This window comes from Alexandromys fortis, unplaced genomic scaffold (genome assembly GCF_014885135.2).
Source record: "Alexandromys fortis isolate MF-2015 unplaced genomic scaffold, M_Fortis_MF-2015_v1.1 scaffold_29, whole genome shotgun sequence".
Taxonomy (NCBI): Eukaryota; Metazoa; Chordata; class Mammalia; order Rodentia; family Cricetidae; genus Alexandromys; species Alexandromys fortis.
The window spans coordinates 12,229,152-12,246,644 of NW_026067891.1; the positions used below are offsets into that span (position 1 = coordinate 12,229,152).

The window sequence follows — 17,493 nt, forward strand, 5'->3', positions numbered from 1 at the left end:
CAGGCAGACAGATGCACTGGAACCTTGCCGGCAAGCCACAGCCACATGACAATACACAGATTAATAGAAATGGGTTAACCAAAGATATAAGAGCTAGCTAGCAATATACTTAAGTGATTGGCCAAGCGGTGTTTTAAATAATACAGTTTCAATGTGGTTATTTTGAGAGTCTGGGTGGCTGGGAAATGAACAAGCAGCCTCCAGCTACAGGGGCCTGAGTTCAGATCACCAGCACCTACTTTAAAAACGCACGTGACTACATACACCTATAATCACAGCACTGGTGGGTAGAGACAGGGGGATTCCTAGGGATCACTAGCCAGTCAGCCTAGCTGACCCAGAGACAGACAAGGTGAAGAGTGATTGAAGTGGAATATTCTATACTGTTATGATTTATGGCAGCGCGAATGACCCTGGAGGGTCCCATGGTGGGTGGGAGACTGTGGTATGTGGGAAGCAGACAGATACATCAGACAGAGAGAGCCTGGTTGGGTATGGAGAGTTTATTTAACGGGTGTGGGAGGGTATAGGAGGGTAGGAGGTATGGAGAGATAGGACGGGGAAGAGAGGCAGAGACTGCCTGTTCAGAAGAAGAATGGACAGAGAGAGAGAAAGGAAGAGAGGAGGCACTTTAAGATTGGGAGTGGGCAGAGCTTGTCTCTTAAAGGGACAGGGTACCCAGGTGGCAGGGCAGGCCAGCACAATTATAATACACATAAGATACATTCAGTGCAGTCCCTTTGAGTCCCTTGTGCCCCTCTTTCTGTACTCCAGGTCTCCCCTCCCTCTGCAGGCTCAGTCAGAGGCGACTTCAGCCCTCCAGCAAATGGGTTCAGCCAGGCCTGGTCCTGCACTGCTCTGCTGGGTTCACAATCCTCATGCAGTCACAGCATCCTGCTCTTGGTGTGGCCAGGATGCAGCCTTCGCAAAACTCAGCTCCACACCACATGAGTTCCAGACCCACATTTGCCCCAGCAATTGTTCCAAGCTAAGAGTCCTAAGGTCAAAGGGTTCAGGGTCTCTACTGAACAATAGATGGGGGGAGGGGAAGGCTTCCCAAGGAAGGGGAAGAAAGGGCCCTGGGTAAGTTGGAGGTATGGCAGAGACTGACAGCAAGCTGGTTGGACACCAGCCTTCCAGTGGCCCACCCCACCCCGATAGGTCAGCTCTCCTCACAGTAAATCTCAGGGCTTTTCTTGGTCACCATCCTCTCACTCCATTGGATGAAAGGAGGCTCTCCTGAGCTTCCTGGGCGCCTCTGCCAAGACAGTGCCTGGAGCTGCCTTCAAGAGAAACTGTCTCATCTCCAGCCACCTAACCCTCATCTGCTACTCTCTCTGCATGGCGCCCTCCTGCCCATCCTGGGGCTGCAGTGACACTTCAGTCGGCAAATATGAGGACTTTAGTTAGGTCCCCTGTGTGCTCTACTGCACCTCTTCAAAGACTACCTAGTGCTGTATTTATCTGAAAGCAGCCCAGCAGACTTGGGGGTGCTGCCTTGCTTTGGGGCCTGGGGACCCTTGCCCAGGTTGCTTTGTTCTACCAAAGGGGACAGAATTCAAGAGGGTGGGAGAAGGGAAGTGTGTCAACAGTGAGGGGACATTGTTTATAGACAGCAGACAGTGACTCCCAGTGTGGAGGGTTGTCTTGCGGTGCTCCTGCCAGGAGGGTCTCCAGAACACTGTACTGGACTCCCATCAAAGACCCACGGCCAAGCCCTGGGCCACTAGGGCATCCTGACGATGCAGAGGGTTTGAAGCTCAGGCCAATGGCATTTCTCAGAAACCTGGCCTGGCAGAGCAGATTTCTGCCCTCAGCCTGTCATACTACTAGGTGGGCACTGTGGGTCCTCCTGGAAAGCGAACAATGGATTAGGAGGGAAGTAGTGGACAGGTCAGAACCCCAACAGTTTCTGTAGTGTGCCTCATCTCCATCCGACTCCAGGAAGACCCCCACACACAGTAAATAAAAGCACCATATAAAGTCAGACTAAGCCAAGCATGGTGGGCCACGCGTGCAATCTGAGTGCTCAAGAGGCTGGGGCAACAGAATTACCATGAGTTCAAAGCTAGATTGGACTGTACAGTGAGACCCTGTCTCAAAGTAGTAAAAAACAAGGGCTGGGAATGTAACACAGTTGGTAGGACGCTTGCCTATCAGGCACAAGACTCTATCTTATGCCCAGAATACCACAACCAGCATGGTGGTTCATACCTGTAAACCAGCATGGTGGTTCACACCCATAATCCAGCATGGTGGTTCATACCCGTAATCCAGCATGGTGGTTCACACCCATAATCCAGCATGGTGGTTCACACCCGTAATCCAGCATGGTGGTTCATACCAGTAAACCAGCATGGTGGTTCACACCCATAATCCAGCATGGTGGTTCAAACCCGTAATCCAGCATGGTGGTTCACACCCATAATCCAGCATGGTGGTTCAAACCTGTAATCCAGCATGGTGGTTCACACCCATAATCCAGCATGGTGGTTCACACCCATAATCCAGCATGGTGGTCACACCTGTAATTCAGCATGGTGGTTCACACCTTTAATCCAGCATGGTGGTATGCACTTACAATCTAGCATGTTTGGACATGCCTCTAAACCAGCATGGTGGTGCACACTTGTAATCCAGCATGTTTGATATGCCTCAGAACATGGTGGTATACACCTGTGATCTAGCATGTTTGGACACACTTGTAATCTATCACGTTGGAACATATTTATAATCCTGAATGGTGGTACATCCTTATAAACCAGCATTATGGTACACACCTGTAATCCAGCATGACAGTTCACACCTGTAATCCAGCATGTTTGGACAACATGGCTGAGGGCAGTCCCAGCTCACACAACCCTAATCGTTGGGGAAAGAATGGCCACAATGAGTAAACAGTATCTGCACCAGTGTGATGTGCTGGTGTGTGGGCAGCACCCGGCTGTGCCAAACAGAGCAGCAGAAGAACCCCACCTGCTGACTGCTGCCCACCACCTGCTTTCTCTTGGTCTTGGAGCAGATTTTCCAGAACCTCTCAGAAGCAGAATGGACTGAGAACTTCTGCACTCTCGGAGGATATGTTTGGGCCTGCCCATACCCTCATCCCCTTGCCACCTCAAGTCACCCACTTGGCCAGCACCCTGCTTCTAGGGGGTGGGTCTGGCAGAGCCTCAGCCTTCCTTACCTTGAAGGCACTCTATTTACCAGGCCTGGCAAAGTCCAGGCATTCTAGTTCTTGCTGATCCCTCCCCACCTGCCCCTAAAGGTCACTACCCAGGGACACATTTCCTTGGGGGCATGCGTACAGTGGCCACAGGGATGTGCGGGGAGGTGCCCGGCATAGGCATTTGCGTAAGGGAGTAGCCTCAGGGTGCTCAGCGGCCCAGGCCCGTGGGTGTCAAACAAACCATCAGTGTCCAGGGCAGCCCACCCAGCAGAAAACAGTCCTTTCTGTCCCCTGGGGGTGGAGCCTGACAGTAACCCTGTGGTAATGGGGCAAGGGACACAGGGCCATCCTCCCACCCTAGCCCTCCTTGTAAACCTAGCCCCCTACACCCCAGGATGAGGAACCCTGGTGGCTCCAAGTGTCTGAGTGTTGGCTGGATGGCTTTCGATGACAAAGACAGTATCCACTCAGGCAGGCAGGGCACCGGGAACCCTTGGTCTTTCTCTCCCTCTCTGTCCATTCCTGACCCCTGCATAGTAAACTCCAGGAAGGCGAGCAGGCAGGCTTGCAGCCAAGATCCAAAGAGGCAAGCAGCACTCTTGTCGGTGCCAAGCCTGGGGGAAAGGTGTCAGGGGAGAGGAGAGCTAGGTTAGAGGCCTGTGTTCCCTTTGTTGCCCCCTCCCCTTGCTTGTGCCCTCTATAGAGTAGCAGAGGAGTCTCTGCCACTCCACTCCTGACTTCCAGGGCATTTACAGTGTTTGCAGAAGTCTGGGGTGGGGAAGTGCCTCTGTGGAGAGGTGAGCTGTTAGCAAACCATAGGGCTGGAAAGAGCCAGAGCACCCTGCTGTACACACCCAGAGCAGCTAGGGGAGGGCAGGGGTGCAGACAGAGGGTGGGTTATGCGGGAGGGAAGTGCTCAGGGCTACTGTTTGCTGCACTAATGTATACAGGCTTCCAGTGGTACCTAGGATGATGGGATGTCTCCATAGTGAACAGAGGGGGATGAGGAGGGTGTTCACTTTGGTCTCTGTGAGCTTGGTTCCTCTGACTGTAAGTAGTCTCCCACCCTCCACAGAATTGGGGGCTATTTGTTTTTCTAGGAGAGGAGGCCCATTTGGATTTAATACAGTGCCCACCACCTAAGGACCTTTGCCTCTAGCCTCAGGTTGGGTTTTGTTAATGTTATGGTACCTCTCCCAGCTTCAGTTCTCTCCATCCCGCATTCTTGTGGGATGCTTGTCTCCTGTGGGCAAGGCAATTAACCCACCCGGAACTACTGTTAAATCACCTAGCACATGTCATTCACCCTGGACATCCTTCATCGAACAAGAATGTCCTTGACTACCTGGCTGGAGTACATGGCTGTAATGCCAGCATGTGGAACTTGAGGCAGGAGGATTGCTCCAAGTCCAAGGCTATCCTGGGCTATATAGTGAGTTCAAGTTTTGCCTGAGCTACAAAGTGCATGAAGGACAGCCTAGGTTTTGGGCTGTAGGGTGAGACCCATCTCCTTTCCCCTTGCAGATCCGCACTGTGTACCAGAAGTTGTATAGGAGGTGAGGTTGCAAAGTGAAAGAAAAAGATGGTCCGGTCTCAAGGCATTTCAGGGCAGATTAACTCAGTCTGGCCTCTGTCCTGGAGTTTCTGACTCTACAGATGAGGAAAGCTCAGGAACTTTGCCTGTGTTTGAGTCTGGCCAGGTTGGCCTCAAGCTCACTATGTAGCCGAGGCAGGTCATATATGTATTTCAAGTATTTCACATGATTCTATTGTCAAGGCAGCTGCAAAAAAAAAAAAAAATGGCCATAAGGAATTATACTAGGGTGCACACTGGGAAGGAAAGGACGTGGAGGAGACTCCAGAGTTAGAACAGGTAACGTGGTGCTGGAGTGCCTGGCCGGGAGCTACCAGGCAGCTGTGGGCAGGCCTGAAGAAAAGAGCATGCGCAGAGGGTGTGGGCAAGGTAGAGCCCAAACACTGGAGTCAAAGGAGCCTTCAGAACTAAAGCCTGCTGCACAAGAAATCGCTGTGACTGCCATGTGAAAGGGTCTTACGTTGAGCACAGACCAGCTTTGAACCTCAGGCTCCTGACCAGGTTGGGCAGACTCAAGCCTCTCTCCCAACTCCCCGCTCCAGCTCTGGGCCCAGACACTTGGGAGGGGAATTCCGTGACAGGCTTGCGTCTGCCCAACTTCATCTGCTGGGAAGCTTTACCATGCCTATGGCTTCTACCTGCTGTGTATCTCAGCTTCCCATAGCTCCTGGTCGTCAGTGGGAACCTGTTATCAGATGCCATGACCAAGACGCATCTGCTAGCAGGCAGAATCCGAACCTCAGGTGCCCTCCGCAAACCCCCTCTCACTCAGGCTTTGTTTGCCCAGACGCTGACAGAGAAAGCACGGGTTTTGAGAGCCTAAGAGTCACAGGTCCTCTACCCATCCAATTACGTGGCTCAGCCAAGATCCCCATCCCTACCACCTCACACACCCTGCAGCTTCCTCCTCCTGAGGCTGGAGTGCAGTAAGAGGCCGCACAGGGATCCATGCCCAGTGCCCATGGGGCTGGGTTTGGTTGGCATGGTGCTGGCAAGTGCTTAAGTCCTACTCTAGGACATGTCAGGGTGTGTGTGGTGCAGGGGCCACAGGAAGAGGGCACAGGAAGAGGAGGACCTAGAGACTGATATCATTCTTTTTTAAGGTGGTATATTTGTGTGTGTGTGTGTGTGTGTGTGTGTGTGTGTGTGAGAGAGAGAGAGAGAGAGAGAGAGAGAGAGAGAGAGAGAGAGAAGGTCCTCTCTTTAAACCTTTATGTAGGATCCAGGGATTGAACTCAGGTCTCCAGGCTTTCTCGGCACGCACCTCTACCTGCTGATCTATTCCACCAACCCCAAAAGAACCATTTAAAAGTGTGTTGTTCAGCACTCGGGAGGCAGAGGCAGGCAGATCTCTGTGAGTTCGAGGCCAGCCTGATCTACAGACTGAGTTCCTGCATAGCCAGGGCTACACAGTGAAACCCTGTCTTGAAAAACAAAAAACAAACAAAAAAGTGCATTGTTGAGTCACACCTACAATGTCATGTGAGCCTCACCACGAGCTAGCAGCAAACCACTCATCACCCAAATATGACCCGGTACGTGTACCTGGGAGGCAGCTGCCTCCACCTCCCCAGAGAAGTTTAAGAGCACATGAGGTTTGGGCCACCAAGTTGGAGTGTCTGCTACAGAAGCAGTGATCTGAGTTCAGTTCCCAGAGCCTGTGTAAAGATGGAGAGACGCTCCACAGCGCTGTCCTCTGACCTCCACAAGGAGGCCACGAACTTGCGTTCTCCCCATTAGTAAATAAAACAAACATTTAAAAATGAGCTGGGTGAACCTGACCCTATGGACAGCAAGGTTCATTGTGTGAACTAACCTCCCTACCTAGTTGTACCAGGTCTGTTCCTCCATGGTAGGCAAGGACAACCCCAAATGTGGAAAAGGGACCATCACTCAAGACAGTAATTTTCTCTCACCCGTATTCTCAGCTAATGGGGTCTCCATCATTAGACGTCACCAAACCCAAGCCCAGTAAGGACGTATGTGACATCCTGTGAAAACATACATGCCACCAGCTGCAACCCCACTAGCTGTATGGTGATGAAGGGATGGGGCCAGCAGCTCCTTGCATGCCCATCTCAGCTGTCCTGGGTACCCACACCCCAAGCTTGCCCTCGGAGGAGTGCCAAGAATGCCAAGTAGTACTACTGGGTGGGGAGGAGGGAGAGTTGGCCATATCTCAGGGACACAGAGAATTCCATCCCTGGGCACGTCCGTCTGAGGTCACATGGTATCAAGAAGGTGCAACCAGAGACTGGAAACCCAGCCCCCTCCCATATCAGACTAGGAATGTTCTGTATGTCTTCAGGGGAGGAACCGGAGTCTGCAGCAGTCTTAGGAATTTCAATTGTGTTCTGAACCCTCCACCCAGCCTGCATGAGGGGGGCACTTGTCTAGAGCACTTTTGGACCAGCAGGAGCGAACAGCTGAGACTTTGTATGATGGTGACTCACTGACATTTCTGGGCCAGGCTAAACAACGCAGACACTTTACTCTAAGCTGGAAGCGGGGTGGATATGTGGAGTACCAAGGGGAGCCAAGGGCCATCATCCTCACTGTTGCAGTGAGCAAGTAGCCTCACCTCCCTGTGCCTGTTTTCTCAACTGTAAAGCGGGTGAGTGTGGGGTTACCTGGCCGAGTCCAGCCCTTGGCATCCTCCTCACAGTCTGGATGTTAGCACTGCTCCTGACTAACGCCGGGTGGGGGTGGGGGGGGGATGGAGAACCACTTTCTCAGGTCAGTGGGTAGATAGGCCTGTGGTACCTGATCCTTCACAGAGCCTAAGTATAGGTTGTAACTGTGTAACAAACTGTAACTAAAACCCAGCCACTGGCTTGCAAAGGTTGTAACTGTGTAACAAACTCTAACTACAACCCTGCCACTGGCCTGGCAAACAATAGCCTTCTTTTATTTGGGAAGCTGAAGTCTGCGGTTTATACTCTGGACAGGTGAATCTAAGCTGAACTCTTATCTCGCTCATCTGTTTATTGTGACTATTGGTGCTATTTCTGTACTTTAATTTCTGTAGTTTTGTTTCTTAATCACATTTATCAATGTGCTTGTGTGCGTGTATCTGTGCGTGACAGAGCACACATGTGTGGTGGTCAGAGGGCAACTGCTACCAGGTGGGTCCAGGAATTGAACTTGGGTCATCAGGCTTGGCAGCAAGCACCTCTGCCAGCTTAACCATTTTGCCAGCCCTCATTTTTTTTTTTCTGTTTTACAACCAGCCTTACCAGTGTTCACTGACTCTCTTCCATGGTACTACCGAGAGGTCAGCTCTTCCTGCAGGTCCAAGAGCCAGGGCTTTAAGAAGAGCACAAACGCCTTCTGTCGACAGAATCTCCGCCCACTGATTTCCTTCTCATGGCTTAATTGTCCCAGGAACTTGTTTTGCTTTTAGACTTCAGGTTCTTGATATGGCTGTGTGAAATACTGGACTTGGGCCCTCTTAATCTGTCTTTGGCCATTGATGAAAGGACACCTACATACACACAGTTCCACAGAGGCACACCTTGTTGGCATGCTGGAGGCCACAGTCGGATTGGCTCACTTTCCCCCTTCATGCCCATCGACCCAGTGAGAGAGAACGAGTGTTTGTCTAGATGGGCAATGGAAGAGAGAGTGTGGCCAAGTCCAGGAAAGACAAGAAGGGGACACCGATGGGACTTGTGACTGATTCCACTCGGGATGAGAGAGAACCACAGAGCTCCCCAGCACTGGATAGAGCGACCAGGCTGTGGTGGGTTATTGTCACTGCTGGGATAGTTTCAGTCTGAAGTGTCCCCTCCAGGCTCAGGTTTTGAATGCTTGATTCCCCAGTTGGTGACAATATCTTGGGAGGCTCTAAAACTGTGGGAAGTGACACCTGGTTGGCAGAAGTCAGGATGAGGCCTTCCAATCTGGCTGGCTCCCTCTTCCCAGGTCCACCATGACGTGCTCCACACGTTCCAGACAGAGCCACTCCGCCATCTCTTCCCTGCTACAATGGATATGTCCTCCCTTGAGTCACCTTCTCAGGTGTTTTAGTCACGATGACGTAAAGGAACTGATGCACGATGCACAGGAGGGGACTTTGGCTCGGTGACCAGACATGAGGGCTGAGGCCTTGTTCACACTGGGTCTGCTGAGGCTTCCCTGGAGAAGAGCAGGCTGCATAGTGAGTTTCAGATCTGATGTCTCTCCTCTGACTCAGTCATCGGTAGAAGAAAACCCACATCTTCAGGAAGTGTGTGACACTCACCTGCCAGGAGAGCCAGGGCTGGAGAGGGAGCTCAGCACATCCTCAGGAGGTATGTATGTGACTCCCATCTGCCAGGAGAGCCAGTGCTGGAGAGGGGGCTCAGCAGGTAATGGCACTTGCTGCCTAGTCTGACTACTTCTAAGTTTGAGTCCCAGGACATACGTGCTAGAAGGAGAGAACTGACATGCTGTGCCATGTGTGCCCATGTGCGTGCACACGCATGCAAACACACACACGTAAAAAAAAATATGCTTTTGTAAAAGAGCCACTGGACTCCGCAGCTACACAGAGCTGATTTGCTCCTCAGGAGGGGAAGGCCTGTGAAAATACAGCAATCACATTTGGAGTCCGGCACAGAAAACACCATGAGCAGCTCACACGGGGAAGTGTGGTGCCATTGGAGAGCCAGCATGCCTGTTCTCCACCCAAGTCCTGAGTCTCTCCAGCTCAGAGCCCTTGGCACTCGCCCTTTGCATAATGACCCACCCAGTGGGCCAGGGAACCAGTGTTGTAATCTGAAAAAAGTGATGCATGACAGAAAGACGCCATGCAACAGAGCTCAGGTGGAGGTTTGTTTTTTTTTCTCCCCCAGGTGGAAGGAAAGTGAAGAGGAGAGGAGAGGAGAGGAGGGGAGGGGAGAGGAGAGGAGGGGAGGGGAGGGGAGGGGAGGGGAGGGGAGAAGAGAGGAGAGGAGAGGAGAGGAGAGGAGAGGAGAGAGAGGGGGGGAAGTGGGCAGGGTCCTTTTAAAGGGGAATGCAATGAAGGTGCACAGGTGGTACTCTTCCTGGCTACAGCAGAGGTCAAACACCCCGAGGTCAGGCCAGTACAGATGCCCTAATACTAACACCGAGGGCACTACATTTAAGTCCCTTCTTTAAAAACAAATGTGGTGCATGTATGTGCACCACATGTGTGCCTGGTGCCTGATGAACAGGGCATCAGCTCCCCTAGAACTGGAGTTATAAATGGTTGTGAACCACCACATGGATGCTGGGAATCAAACCCAGGTCCTCTGGGAAGACAAGTGCTCTTGTCTGCCAGGCAGTCCCTTCAAGCCCCTTAAAGTGTTTTCTGTCTCAGCCTTCAGGACTTGAATTTTCCAGAGGCACCAGGCTTTTTCCCATGCTTCTTCTCCCTGCCCCTCTTTAAGACAAGAGCTCATATAAACCAAGCTGGTGCCAGATGCCATGTGAGGTGATGACTTTGAACTTCTGATCACCCTGCTCCTGAGGGCTGGGATTGAAGCGTGCTTCCCCACACCAGGCCACTTTGTGTTTCTTTTTGTTTGTTTGTTTGTTTGTTTGTTTCTGTGCGTGCTTTTGCTTGCAGGAGTTGATGAACACCGCATGCCCTCAGGCAGAAGAGGAGACCTCCACTCCCTTGGACCTGGAGTGGCAGGCCCTTGAAGCCCTGTGCTCTGCAAGAGCAGTATGCTCCCCTAACTGCTGAGCCATCTCTCCAGGCCCACCGTACCCAGTTCCGTGTGGTGCTGGAGGGTGGAGCCCAGGGCTTCATGCATGGTGCGAAGGCATGTCAGCCAGTGAGACCTTTGAAACAGTACAAGAAGAAGGCAGGCCTGTGGCAAGAGCAATACCCAACTCTGTGTCATCCGTACCAAAGAGTATGGGTGGAAGGTAGACATATAAACCGTTTCTGCCCTTGAGGCAGGACTGTCCAGCCCTGGGTAGCCTGGAATTTGCTCTGTAAACCAGGCTGACCTCAAACTCACAAAAACCTACCTGCCTACCTCTGCCTTCTGAGATTAAAAAGTGTGGGTCACCACAACCAGCTCTCCCGCTTTTTTACAAAGTCAAATGTGCATATATGCATATAAATTCAGCCTTCATTTTCAAATGCCAGCAAGGGGTGCTATGGATTCTTAAAAGCTTCTAGATATAGGGCCTGGGCCCATACCCCTCAGCCACCTCAGTCCCCATACCATGGACTTCATCTCTTTCCTCATGGCTCTTTACTTTTCTCTCTCTCTCCAAGATCTCCTAGAGTTATAACACCAGTTCTTGTCTTCAAGAAAATGCTAAAATGCTGGGCTCAGGCGCGCACGCACACGCGCGCGCGCGCGCGCGCGCACACACACACACACACACGTGTACTTCCTAGCACTCAGATGGCAGAGACTAGATCAACAAAGTTTGAGTCTAGCAAGGGCCACTTATCAAGACCCCTGTCTTAAAGAACAAAATAATAAAAAATGTGTAAAGATCATGAAAAACAAGGGAAGAAAAGATACTAGCAGATAGATAAATAAACAGACAAATGAGATTCATTCTAACCCAGTAGAATGTGCATCGGATTCTGGACCAGAAGGAGGAAGTGGATGAAGAAACCAGTGTGATCTAATAAACTCTGGAATTTAGTAGACTGAAATGTGTAGATATTAACTTCTGAGTTTGGTAGACTCTCTATAACATCTAAGATGCCAGTCATCAGAGGTTGAATGTGGTGACAAAGCCTTTAATCTCAGCACTGGGAGGCACAGGCAGGAGAGTCTGAGTTAAAGAACAGCCTGGGCTACACAGTGACACTCTGTAGCAAGAAGACAGACAGACAGACAGACAGATGACAGACAGACGACCGACAGACAGACAGACGGAAGGAAGGAAGGAAGGAAGGAAGGAAAGAAAGAAAGAAAGAAAGAAAGAAAGAAAGAAAGAAAGAAAGAAAGAAAATTCAGGTACACTGGGTGAAATTCGGAGTTATGGGTGGAGCCACCACATGGACGCTGGGAATCCAACCGGGATCCTCTACAAGAACAAAAAGTGCTCTTCTCTGCTGAGACAGCTCTTCAGTCCTGAGTCTTTGTTCCACCGCACAGCCTACTCCAGGCTAGCTGGCCAGGGCACTTCCTGGCAGCAGTCCGGTTTCTGCCTCCCTTCCAGCTGTGAGAGGCTGGTTATAGACATGCGTACCACCTCACCTAGCTTGTTGAAGTAGGTCCTGGCTATTTTGCTTGTGCAGCAAGGGCTCATCATCTGAACCACCTCCTCTGCCCAGTTCTGTTACTGTTGCACTTATCTATATAATCTGAAACTACTGGGAAAGGAACCCGGTATCTTAAGCATGCTGGGCAAGTAAGTCATCAAGTCTGATCGATCCCCAGATGATATTCTGAATATTTAAATAGTGAGGAGAGGAAGGACAGAGAAGAGAACATAGGCGAGAAGAGGCGGGAGGAAGAAAGCCTCTGGCATCCCTGGGGATGCCCCAGGGCTCCAGGCTCCGCCCATGAGTAAACCCGTCTCAGGACCTCCCACCGATCCATCAGCCCCAGGAACTAGCTCAAAGAGCTGTGATTTACTTCGGTTCTGTAGCTTCACATTTTCATGAAGATAGGAAAGGGAGAAAATGACTCTTTTATTTTCTTTTTCAGCTTTTTCCAGCGTTATGCCATTTAGCAAACCGGCGCAAAGCAGGAGCCTGAGCAGGAACAAGACGCAGAGCCAGCACAGCCCGAAGAGTTTCCACAAGGGGCGGATCCCCCACAAGGGGCGGAACCCCCGCAAGGGGCGGGGCCTCCACAAAGTGAGGAGCCTCCGCCAGGGGGCCTGCCGCAGGGGGCGGGGCTGACACAAGGGACGAGGCTGGCGCAATGGCCTGGGCAGACCCCAGAGCTGGTATAACCCACCAGGCGGGGCGTGCTGGGGAAGACCTTGCGCATGCGCATGCACTTCTCCTTGTCGATGCATAAGGTATTGGCTTTGATGGCCAGCTCGTGCTCCAGCCGAGACTTGGTCATCACCAGCATCTGTAGCGTGTCTTGTGTCTCCCGCAGCCTCAGCCTGAGCGTCTGTAGGGTGTCGTCTATAGTGAAAACTTCGTTCACGAGCCTGCGGTGGGGCGGAGAGAAACCTCAGAGACATTCCTTTCAGCACAGCCACCCCGTGTGCAGCAGGGAAGGTGCCTCGGGTGGCCACAGCACTGCAGTCCTCAGCCCTGGAAGGAAGGACAGGTGGACGCGCCCCTCTGGGAGGGTCACCCAGGCTGACAAAGCACTGAGGCAACAGATGGGACAAAGGGCAGAATCTGACAATAATTTAAACATAGGTTTGCCCCCAGAACCTGCAATCCGTCTCTTGCTTCTCCAACCTAAACTGAAGACAGATCTTCACACCAAGTGTCCACAGCAGCGCTGTCCACCATGGCCCAGAAGAGGGAAAGACAAACGGTGGTATGGCCACACTGTGAAACTATTCAGTGTAACAGAAGCCACGGTTCACTCTGTTTTTGTCTCTGAGAAGGTGTCATTGTGCTGGCCATAGTGACATTGTCTCCAACTCCAGTGCTCAAGCTGCCCTCCTGTCTAAGCCACTCAAGCATACCTGACCTATTATGTGACTTGTTTTGCCTTGCTTTTGCCCCCTCCCCCCACCTTCTCCTTCCCTTTCCTGTCCTGGTCTCACATAGTCCAGGCTGACCTCAGATTCTCTACACAGCTAAAGGGTGACCACCTGGAACACCTCCTCCTTTTTCCTTCACCTCCCAAGAGTTGAGATTATAGGCATGAGTCCTTTTTTGAATGTGTATTGTTTTTGTTTTGTGTTTTCAAGAAAGGGTTTCTATGGGTAGTCCAGGCTATCCTGGAACTTGCTCTGTAGACCAGGCTGGCCTTGAACTCAGAGATCTGCCTACTTCCTCCTGCTTCTGCCTCCCAAATGCTAGGATTAAAGGCATGTGCCACCATCACCTGACCATGTCAGGTATATTTTAAATAAGGACTGGCTACTTGGAAAACATGGTCTCTGCCAGTAAAACACAAGGGCTAGCCTCATTTACATATGAGACCAGGTGCATGGTGGCTTCTGCTCAGGTCCCTTTTCCAGCTGGAACACACATCCATGCTGCCTTAATTCCTCTTGGATCATAGGTTCACATCTCAGAGAATTGTGGCTCCTAACCAGTGGGAGCCACTGCCCTGGAATAGAGCCCCTCCCAGCAACCCACAGACATGGGCCAACTGACTCAGCTCAGGCACAGTGAAAAGACCCCTAGAGACACGGGGGAGGTGGTCAGAGGCCAGTCCCCACGTTGTCTCATGCCTCTCCCCGTCTCCCCAGGCTCTCTGAAAGTACTGACAAGACCCTGAAGAGGGAGTTCAGATTACAGAGGGGGAAAAGATGAGAATGAATGGGCGTGTGGGGGCCGAAGAGGAGCGGCTCCATAACGGTACTGCCATAGGGACTATGGGTTGGTCATGCTGTCCATGCGTGACAAGCCCAGGAGCCATATGGGCTGAAGAACACCTGAAACATGACTTCCTGATTCAGAAGCTGATAAAAAATAATAAATAAAATAAGCCCTCTATTCATTCAATTCATAGTCTACATCTTAAATTAAGCTTTAAAAACTTTTAAAGACAAGATCTCATGTAGCCTAGGCTGGCCTCAACTCTATGTAGCTAAGGTCCTCCTGCCTCAGCCTCCTGAGCATTCTGTGCATAGTTTCTGCGGTGCTGGGGACCAAACTCAGTGTCTCATGCATGCTAGGCAAGCGCTCTACCCATTGGACTACATCTTCAGCCCATTTCATTTCAAATAAGTTCAATTTAGGGGGATGGGGTTCCGTTGGCAGAGTGCTTGCCTGGCATGTGTAAGGTCCTGAGTTCAATCCCCCATTCCACATAAAAAGAAAAGCAAGCAACCAACCAAGCAAGCAGGAAACAAGAAGAGACCAACAATAGGCTCCAGGAGTGTGGCAGCCACCAGAAGACAGAGGGAGGCTTGACACCCCTCCTGATGCTCCTGAGCCCCCTTTCTGGAGACTCGCGCCCCTCTCCTGTTGTCCACGGAAGCAAGTCACTTAGCTAGCAGGTAGGTGGGATCTAGCCACGCAGAAAGGACTTGTGCTCTTTGCAAAGGAGGGGTTGGAGATAAAGAGGGCTGCAAGCAGGCACCTCTCCCATCACATGTTAGAGATGCCAGAGCTGTCTGTCTCTGCTGCCAATGTCTTCTTGGCCTCACAGAGGAAGCAGGAGGGTTTCCTGAGCAGAGAAGCAGTGCTGGCGGTTGAGGGAGCTTCAGAGAGAGACTGCCAGGGTGCAACTCAGAATGCAGACCTCCATCCAGCTCACAGCTGAGATCTGAGACTGGGAGTCCTGATTCCTGCAGGGTCTGTTCCCAGCCCCGGGGTTAGTACCTTCTGCAGCCGTCCAGGCAGGACTGAAGATAGTTCAAGGAGAGGCTGCACCTCTCACTTTGGAAAGCATGATTGAAGCTATAGTTCCCAAGAAACTGAGGTTCCCTCCCCCCAGGAGTTCAGACAGAGAAGGAGCACAGGAGATTTTACACAGCTCTAATAATCTTATCAGACCATTAGCCAGAGAGACAGGGGCTCCATGATGGGTGAGACCTCGCCGTGACTAGGGCTGCTATACAGTCCTCTTTCCTCTGTTTAAACCTGAGCTCATTTCAGGACAATGAAGATGGGCTGGGGTGGGGGATGGAAATGGGCCACACCTTATAAATCTCCCATCTAACTGGCCTGTTAGATGAGCAGATAAACCCAGCATGTTAGAACTGTCGGGGAGAGCCCAGGCTCTGATGCTTTCAACAGTAACAGTGCCATCTCTGCGACCCCACTCTTCTCTTCCTGGACCCCAGGAGCCCCACCCACCTCCACTCACTTGAACTGTGGGATGTCCCTGCAGAGCTCCACGTTAGGCCGTCGGGTCCTGCACGCCAGCCTGGTCTGCGCCACCTTCAGTGGGCACTCCTTGGCCATGATGGCCCTCTCCAGCAACATGATGGTGTTCTCTGCCTGGAAGATCTCCTGTAGTGTCTGTGGGGACCAGGAGACTGTCACACACCCCTCAGAATTCTCTCACCTCCTCCTCTTGGGGAAGGCAGGGAGCTGAGGTCACTTCAGGGGCCTCTAAGCCTTTAAAATCCTCCTTCCCAAACCTGAACCCCTTAGGGACAGGGACTGTGACTGGGATGACCTTGAGAAGTTGTTGCCACTACTGTAGGTCACTGGATGCTGGTCAGTACCAAGACAAATTTTGGTTTTAAAACTCTGCTGGAGTGAACCACTGTGGGAAGAGAGGGAGGGGAAATGACAGCAGGAAGAAGGGAGGCGTGGGAGGCCCTTCTGTCTATGTGTTGCTTTTATTGGTTAATGAATAAAGCTGTTTCAGCCAGTGGCTTAGCAGAATAGGACAAGGCAGGAGTTCCAAGCAGATAGAGGAGAGAGTAGGCAGAGTCAGGAAGAAGCCATGCAGCTCTGCCAAAGACAGATGCTGGATGGAACTTTACCCAGTAAGCCACAGCCACGTGGCAATATACAGATTAATAATAAAAATGGGTTAATTTAAGATACAAGAGTAAGCTAGAAATACGCTTAAGCTATTGGTCAAGCAGTAATGCAAATAATATAGTTTCTGTGTGAGTATTTCATGGTCTGTGCAGGTGGGAACAAACAAGTGGCCTCCTACTACAGCCTGATTTCAAGATGACCACACCTCCTGTCCTTCCTCAGTTCTAGAATGGAGCCCATGGTTACTCATTTCTCCACATGCTTCCCCACCCCCACCCCAACTGCCTGTCTTGAACAGACCTGTCTGTGGGTTTTCCAGAACACTGGGGTTTTCCAGAAACTTCTGCTACGGCTCACTGATGATTCATGCCCAGGGCACATCTGCCCAGGCCCAGGTGGGTGCTCCTGCTGCCAAAAATTGTTTTCACAGCCTCTTATCTAGCCTGCTACTCAGCCGGACTGTCTTCATCCAAAGGGAGAATAAAAGTCCCACAAGTTCCACTGAGGTGCAACTCCTGCCCAAGCTCTGGAAGCCTGTGTGCCTCCAAAAGTCTGTGGAAGACTGTGACCACCACCCCCCCGCAAAGGCTGGAGGGTAGCAGCAATGTGGGCTGGCCAGTGGCTGGACTTTTCTGCTGAAGGGGAAGCCATCAGGGCCCTCAGGGAGGGCAGGAGAGAGTCCTGATGTGGCCTTCCTAGTGAGCGAGCTACTTCTGCCAGGCAGTTGTCAAAGGTGATGAATGACAACAGCACAATCCTGCTTTGAGACCATCTCTGATCCAAGCATGTAAATACCACATATATTTGTAATGACACATTAAATGAAGACTCGATATCTATATCTAATCAAAATGGGCCTCCTGGAACGTAGAGAGAGCAGCTAGTGCTACAACAAAGTCAGCGAAGAAGTGAGCAAGGCACTTCACATGAGCAAGGCATGCCAAGAGCACGTGCAAATAATAAACACACCAGGAGAGGAAGGAGGAGGGGGAGGGGAGGAGGAGAAGAAGAAGGAGGAGAAGGAGGAGGGGGAGGGGAGGAGGAGGGGGAGCAGGAGAGGGGAAGAGGGAGGAGGGGGAGGGGATTAGGAGAAGAAGGAGGAGAAGGAGAAGGAGAAGGAGAAGGAGAAGGAGAAGGAGAAGGAGAAGGAGAAGGAGAAGAAGAAGAAGAAGAAGAAGAAGAAGAAGAAGAAGAAGAAGAAGAAGAAGAAGAAGAAGAAGA

General features: G+C 51.4%; 1 protein-coding gene and 2 long non-coding RNA genes across 3 annotated transcripts in view; 2 read left to right on the forward strand and 1 right to left on the reverse strand.

Moving 5' to 3' along the window:
- The first annotated feature begins 7,145 nt into the window (after nt 1-7,145).
- Nucleotides 7,146-12,530, forward strand: LOC126498581 (uncharacterized). Its single transcript, XR_007590847.1, has 3 exons — nt 7,146-7,377; nt 7,994-9,055; nt 12,395-12,530. It is a non-coding gene; the product is annotated as an uncharacterized lncRNA (long non-coding RNA).
- Nucleotides 12,416-17,493, reverse strand: part of Tekt5 (tektin 5) — a 33,872-nt gene continuing 28,794 nt past the window's right edge. Inside the window, exons 6-7 of the mRNA XM_050137348.1 lie at nt 15,644-15,798; nt 12,416-12,851 (exon numbers count right to left, since the gene is read on the reverse strand). Of these exons, the coding sequence (XP_049993305.1) occupies nt 12,416-12,851; nt 15,644-15,798 (591 nt within the window). The remainder of the gene's footprint in view (nt 12,852-15,643; nt 15,799-17,493) is intronic.
- LOC126498584 (uncharacterized) lies at nt 12,575-13,545 on the forward strand. The gene is made up of 2 exons (XR_007590849.1): nt 12,575-12,713; nt 12,797-13,545. It is a non-coding gene; the product is annotated as an uncharacterized lncRNA (long non-coding RNA).